General features: G+C 45.0%; 1 protein-coding gene across 1 annotated transcript in view; it reads left to right on the top strand.

The window, feature by feature from the left end:
• The window catches only part of LRP1 (LDL receptor protein 1), a 704,914-nt gene that overhangs the window by 255,371 nt on the left and 427,912 nt on the right, over window positions 1-21,631 (top strand). Inside the window, exon 13 of the mRNA XM_069324493.1 lies at window positions 8,006-8,183. Within this exon, the coding sequence (XP_069180594.1) occupies window positions 8,006-8,183 (178 nt within the window). The remainder of the gene's footprint in view (window positions 1-8,005; window positions 8,184-21,631) is intronic.

Here is a 21,631-nt window from a genome sequence, read left to right on the forward strand (position 1 = left end):
GTTTAGCATTCCGATAAACAGCATGGAAGTGGAAGATCCGGACAACTTTTTTATGTGTGATATCCAAACCCCTGTAAATATAAGTGATATCAACACGAGAGTGACAGATTTTGAAAGAGAAATTGTCAACATGCCCATGCACTCAGCCCCGGGTCCAGACTCATAGAATTCAATGTTTATAAAGAAATACAAAGTGCCAGTAGCACAGGCACTCAGTATAGTGTGGAGGAAGAGCTTGGACACGGGGGAGATACCAGATGTGCTTAAAGCAGCAGACATAGCCCCTCTACACAAGGGAGGGAGCAAAGCATTGGCAAAGAATTATAGACCAGTTGCACTAACATCCCACATAATAAAAGTATTTGAGAGAGTGATCAGAAGTCAGGTCACTAGTTTCATGGAGACCAATGACCTCCACAATCCAGGCCAACATGGATTTAGAGCAGGAAGATCATGCCTCTCACAGCTACTTGACCATTACGACAAAATCACTGAGGCATTAGAAGAAAAAGAGAATGCAGATGTGGTATACACAGATTTTGCAAAGGCATTTGATAAATGTGACCATGGAGTGATAGCAGACAAAATGAGGTCAATGGGAATAACTGGTAAAGTAGGACGCTGGATACCCAGTTTTCTGTTGAACAGAACACAAAGCGTAACAGTCAACCATATAAAATTGAGTTCAAGCGCAGTTAAAAGCTCGGTACCTTAAGGTACCGTCCTTGCACCTTTGCTTTTCCTTATTCTCATATCAGATATAGACTCGAATATAAGGCACAGCTTCATATCATCCTTTTCAGATGACACAAAAATCAGCATGAACATTATCTCTGCTAAAGACATTGAAAACCTACAAGCAGATACTAATAAAGTTTTCGACTGGGCAACAGAAAATAACTGATGTTTAACAGCAATAAATTCCAGGTAAAGGGGTACCTCAGTTTACGAATTTAATTTGTTCCCAGAGACGCCTCGTAACCTGAAAATTCCTAAACCGAAGCGAATTTCCCTACAAGAGATAATGGGAAATGAATTAATCCATTTCAGACTCCCCAAAAAATTATCTTCAAAGTAAATTTTATACCTAATTCACCCAAATCTTCAGTACAAAAGTATGTATAAGTTATTACTTACCTTTACTGATGATTCCTGTTGGCATATGGAAGACGGAGAGGAGGGGGGAGGGAGTAGGAGAGGTGTTACTGTTTGGAAGGGGAGTCCTCTTCCATTATAATATCAGGCAGTGATGACTTCTCTGGGGTGCACTCTCTGGCCCGTTTTGCCTGCATACCACTAGGACCTGCTTGTGGCTCACTGCATGATTTTCTCACTAGGAATTGTTTCATTGAAGATTGTTTTTCCCTTCTTTGTAACACTTGTCTGTAGTGAGACATCACATTGTCATTGAAAAGGTTAATGCAATGGCCTACTACAGCTTTCTCAAGGTGAGTTGTTTCAACAAAAGTTTGCATTTCTTCCCACACCCTACACCACTTCCTAATTGTTTAGGAAGGAACATTCTCTACTACCTCCTCCTCTTCTGAAGAAATATCCTCAGCTGCCTCTTGTTGCTGCTCCTTTTGAAGGGCTTGGAGTTATTCAGTGGTCAGTTCTTCGCTGTGTTCTTCCACCAACTCCTCCACATCAGCACCATCCAACTCCAAGCCCATTTTCAGGCCCAGAGTAACAATTTCCTTAACAATAGACACTTCATTTGCAGGCTCAAACCCCTCAAAGTCTAGTTCTGGCACACATTCAGGCCACAATTTTCTCCAGTCAGAGAGTTTTAAAGCACTACAAATGTTAAAAAAAGTCCAGAACTCTTTGAGGGTGAGGTTTGTGGCATCAGTCACTTCGAAACATTTCCAGAAAAGTGCCCTTTAATAAAGTTTCTTAAAATTGACAATGGTCCATAGGCTGAATTAGAGGAGTGGTGTTGGGAGGAAGGAACTTTATTGTAACAAAATTAAATCTGTTCATCAATGCATCTTCCAAGCCTGGAGGATGAGCAGGAGCATTGTCGAGGGGAAGCAGGGCCTTGAGTAGCAAGCTTTTCTCCTGCAGATATTTTTGTATGGAAGGGCAAACCACCTCATTCACTCATTCCATAAAAAATAGCCTAGTTACCCATGCCTTATTATTAGCCCTCCACATCACACACATTTGTTTTTTTTGGACATTATATTTTTTGAAAAGCCTTGGATTTTCAGAATGATACACAAGCAAGGGTTTAATTTCCAAATCGCCACACACATTACCACACAGCACAAGAGTAAACCTACCTTTCATAGGCTTGTGTTCGGGCAGTGACTTCTCCTCCTGGGTTATGTATGTCCTCTTTGGCAATCTTTTCAAGAATAGTCCTGTCTCATCACAATTAAACTTGTTGCGGTAGGTATAAGTTATCTTGAGATGATTTCGGGCTTTTTTTTAGTGTCCCCGCGGCCCGGTCCTCGACCAGGCCTCCACCCCCAGGAAGCAGCCCATGACAGCTGACTAACACCCAGGTACCTATTTTACTGCTAGGTAACTAGGTATCTCTCTCACTCTCTACAAAATCTTTAAATTCTTCAATAAATCTTTCAGCCGCTGGTTTGTCTGAGCTGGCAGCCTCCCCATGCCTCACAACACTATGAATACCACTTCTTTTTCTAAATTTTTCAAACCAGCCCCTGCTTGCCTTAAACTATTTCATATCTGCACTTGTTCCAGGGGTTTTCTTTACAAGGTCTTCAAGCAATACCCTGGCTTTCTCACAAATGATGGCCTCTGATGCACTATCACCTGCTATCTCCTTGTTGTGTATCTAAAATAATAACAACTTTTCAACATCCTCAAGTGTTTGTGTTCTTTGTTTCGTGATTGTTGATATGCCTTTTGCCACTTTAGCACTCATAATGTCCCTTTTCTTAGCAAGTACAGTGCATATCATTGACATGGATTTGTTGTACTGCCTAGCTAGTTCAACAACACGTGTACCATTTTCATGTTTACGAATGATCTCTTGTTTTTCCTCTATGATCATTCTTACATGTGTTTTCTTCCCTAGAACCTTACCACTGGTTTTCTTGGGACCCCATGGCGAGATATATAATAATAAATTTTATGCTCAAATAGCTAAAAATCCGAAAAAAATGTAAATCCTTCCAAAGAATTCAAGCACGATAGTCACTAGGCGGGAGGCACTGGTAAACTGAGGTGCGATCGTCGTGCCACCATGCGCTAGGTCAGCCATATGAATATCAACAAACTCGTTTCCCGAGGTAAAGTTCGTAACCTGATTCAAATTTTCCGACGAAATCGGGCTCGTAACACGAAAAGTTTGTAAGGAGGGACATTCATAAGCCGAGGTACCACTGTACTCAGTTACGGTAAAAATGAGAACCTTAAGCATAATACAGGGTACAAAACACAGTCAAATTTGCCCATAGTAGGAAAGCAACATATAAAGGATTTGGGGATAATGATGTCTGACAACCTAACGTTTAGGGAACATAGCCAAGCAAATATTGCAGCAGCCAGAAAAATGATAGGATGGATTATGAGAACTTTTAAATCCAGGGATCCCATCACAATGGTTGTACTCCTCAAATCACTTGTGTTGTCCCGTCTTGAGTACTGCTCAGTACTCACTTCCCCAATCAGAGCAGGAGAGATTGCTGAAATTGCGAGAATACAGAGAACATATACGGCATACATAGACGCGATAAAGCATCAAAATTTTTGGGATCGTCTCAAAGCTCTCCAAATGTACTCGCTAGAAAGACAACGGGGAGAGATATCAAATAATATACACGTGGAAAATACTGGAGGGACAGGTTCCAAATCTGCACAGTAAAATAACAACATACTGGAGTGAACGATATGGAAGAAAATGTAGAATAGAACCAGTGAAGAGCAGAGGTGCCATAGGCTCAATCAGAGAACACTGTATAAACATCAGAGGTTCGTGGTTGTTCAACATCCTCCCAGCGAGCATAAGAAATATTGCCGGAACAACCATGAACAACTTCAAAAGAAAACTAGATAGTTTTCTTCAAGGAGTGCCAGACCAACCGGGCTGTGGTGGTTATATGGGTCCGTGGGCTGCTCCAAGCAACAGTCTAGTGGACCAAACTCTCACAAGTCGAGCCTGGCCTCGGGCCGGGCTTGGGGAGTAGAAGAACTCCCAGAACTCCATCAAGCAGCTATCAAGCAGGTATTATATTCTATCCCACAGCCTGCGGTGGTGGGGTTTGCTGATCTGCTCTTTTCATTCATTCCTTCATCTTTTATTTGTGTTTCTTTGGTTTTGTGATGATGAGGCTCCAGAGGTGTCCATCACTTCGGAATCATTTGAGCTTTTGTATGAGTGGCTTGGTGCACATGTAGTTTCCTTGGGGTCAGCCTGTTTTGTTTGGGGGTTCTGGTAATTACCTAAGTGTAGTTACAGGAGGAGAGCTAAGCTCGTGGTGTCCCGTCTTCCCAGCACTCTTTGTGATATAACGCTTTGAAACTACTGATGGTCTTGCCCTCCACCACCTTCTCACTTAACTTGTTCCAACCGTCTACCACTCTGTTTGCAAAAGTGAATTTTCATATATTTCTTCAGCATCTTTGTTTAGTTAGTTTAAATCTATGACCTCTTGTTCTTGAAGTTCAAGGTCTCAGGAAATCTTCCCTATCAATTTTACAATTCCTGTTACTATTTTGTATGTAGTGATCATATCTCCTCTTTTTCCTTCTATCTTCTAGTTTTGGCATATTTAATGCTTCTAACCTCTCCTCGTAGCTCTTGCCCTTCAGTTTTGGGAGCCATTTAGAAGCATGTCTTTGCACCTTTTCCAGTTTGTTGATGTGCTTCTTAAGATATGGGCACCACACAACCGCTGCATATTCTAGCTTTGGCCTAACAAAAGTCGTGAACAATTTCTTTAGTATTTCACCATCCATGTATTTAAAAGCAATTCTGAAGTTAGAAAGTGTGTCATAGGCTCCTCGCACAACGTTCTTTATGTGGTCCTCAGGTGATAGTTTTCTATCTAGAACCACCCCTAGATCTCTTTCTTTATCAGAAGTCTTTAAAGATTTTTCACATAATTTATAGGTTGTGGGGTCTATGTTCACCTATTCCACATTCCATAACATGGCATTTATTCACATTAAATTCCATTTGCCATGGGGTGCTCCATATACTTATTTTGTCCAGGTCTTCTTGAAGGCATGACAATCATCTAAGTTTCTTATACTTCCTATTATCTTAGCATCATCAGGAAACATGTTCATATAATTCTGTATTCCATCGGGCAGTTCATTTATGTAGACAATGAACATCACCGACGCAAGAACTGAACCCTGTGGTACTCCACTTGTGACATTTCTCCAGTCCGAAACACTGCCTCTGATTACTGCCCTCATTTTTCTATCAGAAAATTTTTCATCCATGTTTGAAGCTTATTTGTCACACCTCTAATATTTTCCAGTTCCCAGAACAACCTCTTATGTGAAACTCTGTCGAATGCCTCTTTTAGGTCCAGATAGATGCAGTCAACCCAACCATCTCTTTCCTGTAATATCTCTGTTGCTCGATCATAGAAACTGAGTAAATTTGTTACACAGGATCTTCCAGATCGAGAACCATACTGACGGTTTGATATTATATCGTTTCTCTCCAGGTGTTCTACCCATTTAGTTTTAATTATTTTTCACAGTTTTTGACTATTACACTTGTCAGCGATACAGGTGTTGGAGCAGTTGAGTTTATGCTGGTATGCTTTTTACTGCTTTTCCTTCCATTGTCTGTCTAACTTTGTTGTGTGGACCACTTGTCTTTCCACTCTTGGACCTTGCTCCGGGTTCCAGAATTGTTGCAGGTTTTAGAACCTGGGTTGCATTTGTTGAGTATTTGTTGAGGCCATGCATTCTAGCATGGCCTCCTCTGGGGAGGGAGAGGGGGGGGGGAGGGTTTGCCCCTTTCACTGTGACTCCAGAGATAGTTGACCTGTAACTTCCTGCTGGGTATCTGGGCTGTTTTCTTCTCTGGGGCGGGGGGGGAGGGGGGTGTCTGGCTTGGATCCTCGATTGTTGGTGATGCCTTCCTGTCTGTTTAGGCATCAAGAACGGAGCTCAGCTCTGCACCGAGGTCCTTGTTATGGACTTCTGGGACTAGGGGGATGATGGGAGCCTGGGGAGGGTTCCTGGGTCCCCTCAATCATTGTTGGGTATTTGTTTCTATCTACAAAATGTATTTTGCTTTGGGCTGGGGGTTTTCTTCCTCCATCTGTGTTTGAGTCGCATTCCTCTATTCACCTCCCCCCTGCCACAGGTGCCCTTCTGTATCCTGTTAGGTTTCTAGATTTCTAGATTTCAGCGCCTAACCAAATTAGAAATATTGCACAACCAATCACCAACTTCTGCTAAATCAGTCTCATTTGAGTGTATAATTAAGAAATAGTCTCTGCATGTTCATTAACATGAAAACACATGCATGGCTACCAACAGTCAATTCTGTTACTCACATTGAACAAGAGGAGGTGTAAGGAGACACTGAATAATGATGTGATAAACCCTAACACTTCTTTCAGTTGTAACCCAGCCAAAAGTGCTAAGCTCCACCTGTATGGTGCTCTCCCAGTGATCTTGGATGCTCATCTGGCAAAAGAAAGTGTAATGGCTCACATCACTTACTGCATCAGGAAAGAACCTATGATTTTACAGCCAAAGAAAAATATGACCAAGATACAAAACATCTAGTCTACCCACTTCTGCAAACATACTCGGCATGAAACCACCAAACTCAGGGACACCCTAGTGCAAGAGAAGCCAAGGGAAGTGGTATCTTCAGGAATGTAAATGCCACTCATGTACAGGAAACTCATATGTCCACTGAACAATACAGTTTAGAGGTCATTGGATGCGAGAGAAACGTACACAAAGGACATCTATCACAAAAAGACGTCCACGTAACAGCTGTGGTGCCCGCAAGTAAGACACACACACAGCCCAGCATGCAGACGCTTGCATAAATTCTAATTCTGACTTCCACTGAATGGGCTTTGCCTCTGTCAGCAGTTGCTGAAGTATTAACTGTTGCAGAATTGACATGAGAACAATACCAAGGGAGGATAAAAAAATCTCAAGAGAATATTATTTATCACTCTTTGCTAATGGCACCAAGAAAGGTTATCCTGGAACTTAAAAGCTGATGTGGACTTTGATAGCAAGACGCATTTAAAAGAACCAGCATACACATTGTGAATGTATATGGATCTGTATGCGCAATGGAGAACTAGACACATTACTAGAAGCAGCATATTGGTCAGCACAGAAGTTGTCAATGCAAGAGTAGGATGCCAGACTTGTTTAATTTGGAGGTCAATGTGTGATGCCAAACATTGTTTTGTGATTTATTATACATTTCTCAGTGGGTGGCTCATCTTGATAGTGGGTTGATCATTGAGCCCCATGTGCTTCTTCCTGCCCTATAGAAAAGATGTTTGAAAGGTGTTTGTCTTCTATGGGTATAACTTTGCATTAGTTCCGTGGATCAACATCCCCGCACCCCAGTCTTTGGCCTGAGAAATAATAAGAATCTGGTATGCTCAGCATGTCCCTAGAGAGCCAGAGCATAATATCATTGGCACTACCTAGGGGGGCCATTCCAGTAAGATAAATAAGAGTTTGGTGGAAAGATAGAATGAGAGATTATAGCAATAGTATTGTTGTTCAGATGTTCCAAGGGTTTAATATAATTAAAATGCATCACTTGAACAAAACTTATTTGAGAAAATATTAAGGCCACATGATGGGATTAAACCTGCATCCCTGGACTGGCCTGATACATGAGTGGGTTTCGTCAGTAGTGCCTCTGACTGAGGTGTCCAGTTATGTGGGTATGAACCTATCATATTACCTCAATATTTTCTCATAGATACATCCTGTTCTTGTGATTCAGTTGTGAGAAATTAAATTAACTTACTAGATTTATATTTGATTTGATTCGTTTATATATCATCTTTTGCAGCACACGAACACGAGGCCTTCTTGATTTATGCAAAAGGTCGACCGGGAATGATCAAAGGCGTAGCGTTGGATAAGGCTGGGTCATCAGAAGTCATGGTGCCCATCTCGTCCCTCACCCGACCAACAACCCTCGACTATGATGTTCACTCACAGTTCATTTATTATGCTGATATTCAGAGGTGAATACAGTACAGTATTACCTGAATGTTGTTAAGTAGTTAACCTAGTACTGTAATCATATATTGTCTTAAGCTCACTTACCCGGTCCATATGGGAAGAAACCCTCACCAGATAAGACAAACATTTATATAAGCAACATTCATAACAAAAAAGTCCGAAAATTACCATATTCTCAATTTTGTTTGTACCACAATCAATATAATTCAAATTTCCACGCACTAAATAAAAAAACCAGAGTTGAATGTAATGAAACACCATTTTCTGGGGTGAGACCCAGAGGCTCCCCGGAGCTATACCGGGCTGATGTGTATATATTAGACTGTGGCAATAGTCAATCGAAGGAGTTCTAGGCCTACTGGGAACAAGAGCCAGAACCTGGCCCCCTCAAGAGAGGCACGAGGAGCAATGGCCTAAAAACACCCCCGTGTAACTGGAAGCACTCTTTGTCTGCCATCTACCAGGTCAGGCACCCAGAAAGGTAGGAATTTCAAAACAAACTACTGCTGATTAAATAATTTGCAAACCAAAAGCCGAACTAGCAACAGAACTCTCCAATCAAAACCAAGGAAATAAGTATGACGTCACCACACACACACACCGCATCCTTCTGCGTAACCCCCGCTCCCTGGGAGGGGGATGGGGAGGTGCCAGATCTCCACGCCAGCAACTCTCCTCAGTTCAGAGGCTGAGTATCAAAAACACGAAAGAAAAACGCTGACCGAAGAGAGGAAGGGATGCCGGGGATGAATGTAATGAAATGCCATTTTCTGGGTGAGACCCAGAAAATGGAGTTTCATTACATTCAACGCTGGTTTTCTGTGGAGGGCCCCTTCGGCTCCCCGGAGCTACCTAACCAAAGATAAAGAAAAAAGGGACTTAACCTGGGAGGCGGTCATCACTCGCTCCTCAACTCAAAGTCGAGACAACTGGCTGTAACCTGCGACCCAAGGCTACTCACGCCCGAGAAGGGCCGGGAACATTAACGAGATACTGTGCAGCCAGGACCCTGTTCGACCTCCAAAAGCCCCATGCCCGAATGTCAGCCCAGGACATATTTCCAAAAATAGCAGCCAAAGCCATGAGCTTACGAACGTCGTGGGTACGGGGATAGACTGCAGGCTGGCTGGACCAAATAATCCTGTGGATAACCTGGGAGACACGCACCCTGGAACAGGGAAGAAGGGAAACCGGGTCCACCCAAAGTGTGTCTCCTACCACAGAGGCCATGGCACGCAGATAACGGCGAAGAGCGGCAACCGGACTCAAAATATGATGTACCCCCGGCCGAAGCAACCAAGCATCAACAACCCAAAGACCCCATCAGAAAGCCGCAGACTCATTCTTCGCCGGAAAAGAAGAAGAAGGGTGCAAATGAACGAAACGACCACCAGAACCGAAAGAGCAGAAACCCCTACGCCGGAGGAGAACATGAAGCTCCTCGACCCAACCCCCAGAGGCCAATGCCAACAAGAAAAGAGCCTTAGAAAAACAGTCCAGAACCGAGGGGGCCACCACAAACTGAGGAGAAGAGAGAAAAGAGAGCATTGGTCCAACGACCAGGACAGCTCAGGCGGTGCAAGAGGAGGCTGGAGGTGAAACAACGCCTGAGAAATCTTGCGGAATGGAGCAGAAGTGACATCCACCGCGAATGCAAGCTGCAGCGGCTCCGCTAGCGCTGCACGATACGAGGCGACAGTATTTGGCATAAGATGACGTTCCTGAAACAACCAAGAGAGAAAGGACAAAACAACCCGATCAGAAATCAAAGACAACCTACGAAGAGACAAAAAATGCCGAAAGGACTGCCAGGAAATTTCATACTGCCATCTAGACGAAACTCGCAGGTGGGACACCATCAATGAAGCCACCTGATCACCATACAAGTGGTGATACATACGCGTCAAAAAGACCAGACGCAAAGAGTGGAGGAGAATATCGAACCAGCCAGGTACTGGACCAGACCGATCTGCTGAAAAAGGCGGAGCCGGGGAAAGACCCTTGGACATCGAGCAAGAAGCGGCTGAAACCAGGGCTGGGCCGGCCACCAAGGAGCCAACAGGACTACTCTCCCCTGGTAAGTCTCCAACCGAGCCAGGATCCGGAGCAACAACCAAACTGGTGGGAAGAGGTACAGGTAATTCCACCTCGACCAGTCCAGCTGAAAGGCATCGACCCGGACGGCCTCGCAGTCTGGAAAGGGCGCCACATAAACTGGAAGATGCCTCAAACATGCCGATGTGAAGAGGTCCACTTCTGGGTGCCCGTACGTCCGGCAGAGCCAACTGAATGAGTCGGCTTCAACCATCCATTCCATGGAAAGGGGAATGAACTGAGACAGGCTGTTCGCCAGGATGTTCGACACCCCCTGAACATGAACTGCCAGGAGAGCCAAACCCCAAAAACTCAGCAGACGAGTCACCCAGTCTCGAGCAGAGGTTGTTCTGGAAACTGGAAAATATTGGAGGGGTGACAGGTAAGCTTTTATCATGGATGAAAAGTTTTCTGACTGATAGAAAAATGAGGGCAGTAATCAGAGGCAATGTATCGGAATGGAGAGATGTCACAAGTGGAGTACCACAGGGTTCAGTTCTTGCACCAGTGATGTTATTGTCTACATAAATAATCTACCAGTTGGTATACAGAATTATATGAACATGTTTGCTGATGATGCTAAGATAATAGGAAGGATAAGAAATTTAGATGATTGTCATGCCCTTCAAGAAGACCTGGACAAAATAAGTAGATGGAGCACCACTTGGCAAATGGAATTTAATGTTAATAAATGTCATGTTATGGAATGTGGAATAGAAGAACATAGACCTCACACAACCTATATATTATGTGAGAAATCTTTAAAGAATTCTGATAAAGAAAGAGATCTAGGGGTGGTTCTAGATAGAAAACTATCACCTGAGGACCACATAAAGAATATTATGCAAGGAGCCTATGCTATGCTTTCTAACTTCAGAATTGCATTTAAATTCATGGATGGCGATATACTAAAGAAGTTGTTCATGACTTTTGTTAAGCCAAAGCTAGAATATGCAGCTGTTGTGTGGTGCCCATATCTTAAGAAGCACATCAACAAACTGGAAAAGGTGCAAAGACATGCTACTAAGTGGCTCCCAGAACTGAAGGGTAAGAGCTACGAGGAGAGGTTAGAAGCATTAAACATGCCAAAACTAGAAGACAGAAGAAAAAGAGGTGATATGATCACTACATACAAAATAATAACAGGAATTGATAAAATTGACAGGGAAGATTTCCTGAGACCTGGCACTTCAAGAACAAGAGGTCATAGATTTAAACTAGCTAAACACAGATGCCGAAGAAATATTAGAAAATTCACCTTCGCAAATAGAGTGGTAGACGGTTGGAACAAGTTAAGTGAGAAGGTGGTGGAGGCCAAGACCGTCAGTAGTTTCAAAGCGTTATATGACAAAGAGTGCTGGGAAGACGGGACACCACGAGCTTAGCTCTCATCCTGTAACTACACTTAGGTAATTACACTTAGGTAATTACCCAAAGCGACCAGCCCCAAAAAGCCCAGGACCTCATCGAACACCTGCAGTTCAGGCAATGAACCACCATGAAGCAGTCCGAATACAGCCGGATCATTGCCCCTCGAGCGACGCAAATCCTCTGAAGCGAATGCCACACCACACCAAACTCCCGCGCCGTGCTGTGAGCTCGACGGAAGGACGGACCCCACCGACCCTCAGCACTTGTCATAAAACTTCAGTCGAGAGACGAGGCATTCGTGAACACATTGAGTGAGAGCTCAGGGAGGCGCCATGACACAGAACCATGAAAAACCCATAGAGGAAGCCAACGCAAGACTCCCAGGATCCGAACCCATCAATCACGAGAGTGGCAGAAGGGTATTCTGCACATCCTGCCATGTCTTCTGGTCTCATGTGATGTTATTTCTGTGTGCAGGTTTGGGACCAGCCCCTCTAATATTTTCCATGTGTAAATTATTATGTATCTCTCCCGCCTGCGCTCAAGGGAGTACAGATTTAGGCTCTTTAGTCGGTCCCAATAGTTTAGATCTCTTACTGAGGGGATTCTAGCAGTAAAGGATCTCTGCACGCTCTCCAGGTCAGCAATTTCTCCAGCTTTGAAAGGGGATGCCATTGTGCAGCAGTACTCCACTCTAGAGAACACAAGCGTTTTGAAAAGTGTCATCATCGGTATAGCATCTCCAGTGTGAAAAGTTCTTGTTATCCAACCTGTCATTTTTCTTGCAGTTGTGACGGCTACATTGCCTTTTCGTTCTATGTTATGATTTGCCTGAGTTTTGTACGTGGTTTCCGTTTTTATATTTTCATTTTTTCCATAGCGCATGAGCTGGAACTTATCTTCATTAAACACCATATTATTTTCTGTAGCCCATAGAAAGACCTGATCTACATCTGACTGGAGGTTTGCCGTGTCCTCTATGTTGCCTACTCTCATGAATATCCTAGTGTCATCTGCAAAGGATGATACAGTGCTATAGGTTGTGTTCTTGTCTATGTCCGATATGAGGATGAGAAAAAGTACTGGAGCAAGCACAGTACCCTGGGGGACTGAGCTCTTCACGGTTGATGGGCTGGATTTTATTTTGTTGACTATTACACATTGGGTTCTGTTGGTCAGGAAATTGTAGATCCATCTGCCTATTTTTCCGGTAATTCCTTTTGAACGCATTTTATGTGCAATGACGCCATGGTCACATTTATCAAAAGCTTTTGAGAAATCTGTGTAAATTACATCAGCGTTTTGTTTGTCTTCCATAGCATCTAATGTCATATCATAGTGGTCCAGCAACTGTGACAGGCAAGAGCGCCCTGTTCTGAAACCATGTTGTCCGGGGTTATGGAGATGCTGTGATTCCATGTATTTTGTGATCTTACTTCTTAGCACTCTCTCAAAAATTTTTATGATGTGCGATGTTAGTGCTATCGGTCTGTAATTTTTTGCCTCTGCCTTATTTCCTCCTTTATGAAGTGGGGCTATCTCTGCTGTTTTTAGTACGTATATCAGGAATAACGCCAGTATCTAGGCTTTGTCTCCACAGAATGTGGAGGGCTTGCGATAGTGGTTTTTTACAGTTCTTGATGAATATGGAGTTCCAAGAATCCGGGTCTGGTGCAGAGTGTATAGGCATACTGTTTATGGCTTCTTCAAAATCCAATGGGGATAGGGTGATGTCTGATATATGACTTGATGTTGGTATCATATCCATGAAAAATTCATTTGGGTTATCAATCTTTAGTGCGTTTAATGGCTCACTGAAAACAGAGTCGTACTGCTTCCTCAGTAGCTTGCTCATTTCTTTGTTGTCGTCGGTGAAAGTTCCATCTCCCTTTCGCAGGGGCCCGATACTAGATGTGGGTTTTGATCTTGATTTTGCATAGGAGAAAAAATATTTTGGATTTCTCTCTATTTCACTGATGGCCTTTTGCTCTCTTTGCCTCTCCTGGGTTTTGTATGATTCTTGTAGCTTGCGTTCAATTGTTTCTAGTTCTCTACCTAACCTTCTTCGCCATTCTTGAGATAGGGTGCGACTCTCAAGTTGTTCCGCAATTCATTTTCTTCGCCTATACAGTATAGGGAACGACGTTCCCGTTCCAATCTGCATCTCTTCCTCTTTTTTCTTAGAGGTATGCAGTTTGAACATATTTCTAGTGCTACTGAGCTTATTTTTTCCAGGCACTGGTTCAGGTTTACATTTTCTAGCTGTTCTTCCCAGTTTATTTCTGTGAAGTCCTGGTTTATTTGCTCCCAGTTTATCTGTTTATTATTGAAGTTGAATTTGCTGAAATCTTCTCCACCAGGAATCTGGACTGGTTTTGAAGGTCTACTCCCCATGGTTGTCATAACTTCAATTAAGTTGTGATCTGAGTAACAGGTATTTGTAATCATTATGTTCCTGATCAATTCATCATTATTAGTGAAAATGAGGCCCAGTGTGTTCTCCGTTCTCCTTCCTAGTTAGTTCTACTATTTGCTGGTTTAAGGCAAACCTGTCGCACATCCGTAGCAGGTCATTTGCATGTGCCTGTTCATTTAGGCTACTTCCTGGTATTCTTTCTGATATTACTGTATTAGCCAGGTGCTTCCATTTCAGGTGCCGTAGGTTAAAGTCCCCAAGCAGGATGATGTTCGGAGCTGGATTTGTGAGGTTTTCCAAGCAGTGTTCTATTTTCATTAGTTGGTCTTTAAACTGCTGAGGGTTTGCCTCCGGTGACTTATATACAAGGACAATAACTACATTTAGAATCTCTATTTTGATTATCAGCACTTCCACCATATCATTTGAGGTGTTTAGCAGCTCAGTACAGATAAGTGTGTCTTTGATGTAGAGGCTGACCCCACCCTGAAGCTGGTGTTTCCTATCACATCTGAAAAGATTGTACTCTGAGATCCATATTTCACCATCATGGTAGTCCTTTGTGTGGGTTTCTGTTAGGGCTGCAAACACTGCATTTGCCTCATGGAGACCATCTATAAAGTGAACTTTGTTGGATTTGCGTGTTTTTATACCCTGGATGTTGGCAAATATAAATGATGTTATCGTGTTAGTGGAAGTGCTGGAAGCCTTACTTGGTGTTAATATCTGAGGCTCTGGTAAGGAGGCCACTGTGTTTGCGTCCAGGGTGTGTTCTTTTGGAAGTGATTCATCCAGTTTTGGTAGTAGGACGGGTGTTGTGTGGTGTAGTACCTGTGTGCTTGTTGATAATTTGTATTCCAGTCTTGTGGGTATCTCCCTTCCCCTCTGTAATCCTGTAGTAGTTCCATCTGACTGTTCCTCTCTCTTATATTTACTACTCTGTTTCTGCCTTCCTCTAAAAAATTTCCAGTAGTGTCATATTGGTCTTCCCGTCTATAACGCTGTGTACCTCTCACGTGGAATTCCGGACACTGAAGATTGTAGCATTTTTTGTCCCTAATTGAAAATTGACATAATTTAGGGTGGAAGTATCTACACCCTGTTCCAAAACGGCATGTACCCCTCGCCAACATGTTCCTGCATTTTCGAGGATGCAGAAAATGGCATTTTGCTCCTAATTTTCCATATTTGCATATTCCTTTAGCGTAGAATTTGCAAATGTGTTCCGGTTTTGCGTTTTTCAAGGTATTTATACCTGTGTCTGTCTTGTCTACCTCTTTATTGGAGCCATCTCCATTTTTTTTCCCAATTCCTTCATTTATGCACTCCATCTCACTGTTGCTCTCATTGTTTATATTACCTGGCTCTGCAATATTGCTCTTATTTTGTACCACAATACCCTCTTCCTCCACACTACTGCTGCGGTTCTCTAAACTATCTTTTCCTGAGTTTGGGTCGTTATCCAATGTTGTCTTTTCCCAGTCCGCATATATCACTGGTAGCTTGTCTGTGAATGATAATCTCTGTGGCTCGGGAATGTTTTTCATCAGATTAGTTATGTTCTCTAATATTAATCTGTCATCTTTGCAAACCCTGTAAATTTCTTGCCTTTTTGTGCATCCTGGAGATACTTCTGTACAGCCCAGGTGAAATCTTATGTTACAGATGCAACACTTGACACCCACATTACGTTTTCCCAATACTCCCGAACACTCGCCACACCTCTCTATTGTCTGATGTATAGTATTGTATTTGTAGTTCACTATATGGATCACTTGTTGATGTCAGTCCTTTTAACTCTTTATAAAATTATATGTATATATTTATATATTTAATATTTATAATATTATATGTATACCGTATATTTGTAATATTATGTATGTTATTTTGTTCAAACTTTTAAGGCAGGTACTTAGCGTAGGGTAGTGAAGATGGTCCCCGGTCGGTACAGTTGACCTCTTGTTGTCCCAGGTTGATGTCACCAGTTTCCAGTTAAAAGGCAACTTTCGGAAGGCAACGAAAGCGGTAAGCTTGTCGCCCAATGACAAAACCGAGCCAGTCCCTGAACCCCGGATGAATCGGGACATGCCAATATGACTCAGCAAACAGAATGGACAAAAAAGGGGACAAAAATCTAAGAGCCAGGGCCCAAGCAAATTTCAAAGAGTGGACAAGCACTGCCTGTCGGCATGCGAGACGAGAAGCAAAGAACAGGGACACTGCCTCTCTCAGAATCGGCGCAAACAATTTCAACAAGGCAGTCAATGCCTGAGCTGCCAAAGCAAACACACCGGACATTGGCCCAGATCCCAGTTCCTGCGCATCCTTGCCGAGCCAGTCCGAAGACAGCTCCAGCAGGGAAAAGAAACGCAAGACCGAAGCCAAATGCCCACGGGCGCGCAAGTCCTCGGCTACCAGGGACGTCGAAAGGGAGGGAACCTGCGTGTGAAGCTGAACCTGACCGACATCATGAGGAAGTACAGGGGCGAACAAGCAAGTATTGAAGTGCATTGAATTCGCCTCCTAGGTAAACCTGATCAACCGTAGTCACTTCACGCCATTTAAGTGCACAGGTCCGACAGAACGAATGCCATGCCCCCAACGAAAAGAAGGGGTAGTCTACCAACCAGGAAGACTCCGGCAGCTCATAACGCATCCAGAAAGAAAATCAGGAGCCAAACTCAAAAGAAGAAGGATCCATAACTGAGGCATAATCCGGGTCTCACAAGAGGTAAGCCGCAAGGGCTTCCCGCGCCACCTTTGATGTGATGCGGGAAGCCAAAAACCTCTGGAAGGAGGGAACCGAGGAACCCAAGGAAACCCGGAGCCGAATCCGGGGAGGAGTCACACCCATATCATAATCGTACAGGGAGGGCGGGATAGGAAAACCCTTCCCCCTGTAACAACAAGCCCCACGCTGAGGGTACCAACACCGAAGCGGGGTCAAACAGGGCCCAAGCACCCCAAGTCAACTCCTCCCCAGCCCTGGGAACCTCCACGTCAGGACCCGGGGCCGAGCTGTCCTCCAAACCCTCTGCCTCTGGAGAAAAGGCAGAGTCTGCCTGAAAAGCCGGGATGAAGGGGGGCCTGCTGGCACGGCCCAAGGGCTCCAGCAGGAGGAACAGGCTCGAATGCCTCCGCCTCCGATCCAGAAGGGGCATTCCCCAAAGCCGCCCAAGACTCACCACTAGGTAAACCCTTCCTTGACTCAGAAACCTTCAGACATTTGGGAGCCGGGAACAGGGGTAGGGGCAGGATGAACCACAGCAGGAAAAGGACTAGGAGGTGCAGAAGAAACCAAAATTGAAGCGACTAACACCCCCAAGTCTGGGTCCCTATAACCAAAATGGGGCAGCTGCGGGGCATTCGGAAAGGCAACCAACCTTGCGCGTTGCAGCAACCTAAACCTTGCATGCAACGATGAAGCTGCTGGCACCCGAATATCAATCTCATTGGACTGGGTGAATTGGAGGACAAACAAGGAACACCACTTGCAGGACTCCGGGTCAAAAGTGTCATTGACCCAACAAGCAGCAAGGCAGAGACAAAGATGGTGAGTGTTACCCTGAGTCAAGGAGACAGAGCAACCTTCAAACTCGCACAAGGCGAGGTGGGACTTTGAGGTCTCCTCCATCGGACCACTGAGCCCCCAAGGGGGTTTCTATGGCCCTTAGGCTGACTGCTAAGGGAAGCCCAGGCGAAGTATTGCTAACCAGTTATCCCAGAGCTACCAAGCAAACAAACAATAAGCTGAACCCCTGCGACGTGTGCAAGCACGGGGACCTAGTGGAGGGCCACCAAAAACCTACAAGTGGTCCTACCGCCACACCTGGCAGACCCCCGCCAGGCAAAACAAAACAAAACAAAACAAAACAAAAACCCCGCTAAAGCACGTCTCCAGGTGAACAGAACCGGTCGCTATGCGTATATCAGACAGCTGCACAGTATGTCGCGCCCCTGCCAGCGGCAAAACTACCTCCAAACCCAAGGGAAAACAGGAGCAAGAAACACCTCAGCAGAACCCCAAAGGCTGGCAATCACCGAGCAGCAACAGAACCGTGCGGAGGTAGTTCCCGAATGGCTCAGGGAAGATAACCCTGAAGCCGCAGGGGCAGTACTTACAGAGCACCTAGGGAATGGGGCCCAAGGTTCATGCAGCCCCAGTACTCTTTTGTTACTCCTGGTTCGCACGATACCAAAACTGAACAACACCGCACTGCAGCACTGCTCAAAGGATGGAGCCAGAGTCGATTGACCGTTTGCCCTCACAACAGCCTGTGAACTAAAGAGTTGCTGGCGTGGAGGTCTAAAGACCCCCCCCCCCTGTCCCTCTCCTGGGGAGGGGGGGGGGTTGCACAGACAGATGCGCGGCGTGTGTGGTGACGTCATACTTGTTTCCTTGATTGGAGAGTTCTGTTGCTAGTTCGGCTTTCGGTTTGCAAATTATTTAATCAGCAGTAGTTTGTTTTGAAATTCCTACCTTTCTGGGTGCCTGACTTGGTAGATGGCAGACAAAGAGTGCTTCCAATTACACAGGGGTGTCTTTAGGTCATTGCTTCTTGTGCCTCTCTTGAGGGGGCCAGGTTCTGGCTCTGGTCTCCAGTAGGCCTAGAACTCCTTTAATTGACTGTTGCCACAGTCTAATATATACACATCAACCCAGTATAGCTCCTGGGAGCCGAAGGAGGCTCTCCACAGAAATGCAATTTTAAACAGAAACTTTAGCAGGGGTGCCTGACAGCTGGGTAGACAGCGCTTCGGATTCTTGGTCCTGAGGTTCCGGGTTCAATCCCCAGTGAAGGCGGAGACAAATGGGCAAAAATGTTTCTTTCACCCTGATGCCCTTGTTACCTAGCACTAAATAGGTACCTGGGAGTTAGACAGCTGCTACGGGCTGCTTCCTGGGGGGCGAGTAACAAAAAGGAGGCCTGGTCAAGGATCCCTCCCCCCCCCCTAGGACGCTAAGCTCCGAAATCATCTCAAGATAACCTCAAGAAGATACCTTGTTGTAGTTCAGCTTTTTGTATACTGTAGATCTTGAAAATTTACGTAACCTAATCTCCAGTTATCCGAATTTCTGTTTGGATATCATGAAGTTTTGCCAGAAAATTATCTGCATGCGGTTTTTGCCAGATAACCCAAATATTAGGCTCAGTGGGCTTTGGATAACTGAGCTCATACAGTATAAACATTTGGTATACACTATACATTAAACCCCTGTTCAAATGTTGTTAAGTAGTTAGTCTAGTAATGAGCTATGAACATTTAGTATGCACTGTATGTTAGAATCTTGCTCAAATGGATAGATTCATTCCAGACCACAAAAGAATTCTTTTGCATCTGTATTTTGCTCGTTTATGCTACATTATTTGATTTTCTGTGGGGAGCCCCTTCGGCTCCCTGGAGCTATAGGAATGCTATGTGCTATAGTCTGGGGCTTCAGTCAATGGAGTCCTGCCTTCCAGGGACCAGAGCCGGAACCTGGCCCCTCCCCCCCTCAGAGAGGCTCAGGGAGCAATGGCTAAAGGAGAACACACCCCTTATATTTGGGGGTATTCCTTGTCTGCCATCTACCGGGGTTAGGCACCCAGAAAGGAAGGCATCTCAAAACAAACCCCACATGGAAGAAATTGTAAAAACCCAAGACCAAACAGAGAAATAGAACTCCCCAAAAGAAAACTAAGGAAACCAGCAAACAAGCAGTTGTCATTCACTACCACTGCACAGCTTGTCTGTGCAGCCCCCCTCCCCATCCTGGGGAGAGGGAAGCCCAGGACTCATACACCGGCCCCTCACACCTCAGTTCGTGACTGAAGCGCATCTGGGGTGGATGTTGACTCTGGCCTCAGAATTTGCTGGATTTTGTGCCCTTGTGGTGTTTCCTGCTGTTTGTGGCACATTGGCTAGGAGTAACATAAAGTACTGCACTTAGGGCTGCCTTGCCTAAGCACCCTCTGAGTACTACCCTTGGGGTCTAGGGTTACCTTCCCTGGTGCTTTCGGGCTTCACTTTCGTAGGGGTTCCTGCTGCTTGGCAGTTGCCTCGCCCTTGGGGCCAACTGGGGTTTAGTGGCCTTGTTTGGTCTTGGGTCGGAAGTGGTGTTGTTGCTGGTTTGGAGCGCGAGGTGCTGCACAGCGTGCCTACGAACGTGGCGGTTGTGTTCCCTGTTCCTCCTGTTGTGGTTGTGCTTTTGCGGGGTTTTTCTTTTCTTTTTGTTTTTACTTGGAGGAGGTCTGCCTGGTTTGACTATTAGTCTCCGTAAGGTAGTTTGGTGGCCCTCCTCTAGGCCATCATGCTTGTACACCTCTCGGGGGTCCAATTATAGCCCTATTCCTTCTTGTTGCCATACACGGGCTCAACTGGCTTTGCAGCACCATTGCCTGGGCTACCTGTAGGCTGAACCCCCTACGAGCCCTGGAAAATCCCGTCAAGGTTTGGCGGACCCATGGCCCATCCAGTCTGCTTGCTTCCCACTTTTGCTGGCGTGTTTTCGTATATTTCGCGTCGGTCACAGCCCTCTGTTCTGGTGGCCATTTTCTTCTGCCGGTATCCTGGCGTGGCCACCAGGGCGGCGTTGCGGTTTGTTTACATGCGCCTGGGTGTGCGAGCGAGCATCTTGGGTGAGTTTTTCACCTTTTTTCAGGGGTTTTATTCTCCTGTTGTCGTTTCTTTGCTTTTCTGGTGTTTTCTGCTCGTTTCCTATTCCTCTGGGAACGTTTGAGTGTTTATTTTACACCGGGTTTTCCATTTTGTCTGTTATGGGTCTGGGCCCTAGGGTTTGGGCTCAGTGTCCCTGTCTATTATGCTTGCTCCCACACCTTCTCCCTTGGTTTTAGGTCTGTTTTGACCGTTTTCCTGGGGGTTATGTCTGGGGGCTGTGCTTTGCCTTTCTGTGGTGTATCTCTGCCGACAAATGTGGTGGTTTGGGCTCCCCCTGGTTCGATTCTGGGTTCCTTTGGGTTCTTTGGTTTCGTTCCGGAGGTTTCTTCCTCTTGGGCCCCCTTTGTGGGTTCAGGGGGCTTTGTTTCCTCATGTGTGACCTGGTTCTGCCTTCTGGAGTTCCGGGGTCTTCCTGGCTTGCAGACTAATCTTTCTGGGTCTTGGCACGTGGAACAGCACAACCACGTGTTGTGGTTGTGCTGGGACTTTGAAGTTTTGTTGTCGAGGTGGGCCTTTTGATGCAGTTTTGTGCCTTCTTTGCTTGGCCGGTGTGGTGCTCTCTGCCCACTGGTCGGCGGCTTATAATTTTCTTTTCACGTATGTGTGTGTGTACACATGTACACTGTGTGTGTGTGCACACATATGTATGTGCATACGCACGTGTGTAATTACCTAAGTAATTACCTAAGTGTAGTTAGAGGATGAGAGCTACGCTCGTGGTGTCCCGTCTTCCCAGCACTCTTTGTCATATAACGCTTTGACACTACTGACGGTCTTGGCCTCCACCACCTTCTCACTTAACTTGTTCCAACCATCTACCACTCTATTTGCGAAGGTGAATTTTCTTATATTTCTTCGGCATCTGTGTTTAGCTAGTTTAAATCTATGACCTCTTGTTCTTGAAGTTCC

Source organism: Procambarus clarkii, chromosome 14 (genome assembly GCF_040958095.1).
Source record: "Procambarus clarkii isolate CNS0578487 chromosome 14, FALCON_Pclarkii_2.0, whole genome shotgun sequence".
NCBI lineage: Eukaryota > Metazoa > Arthropoda > Malacostraca > Decapoda > Cambaridae > Procambarus > Procambarus clarkii.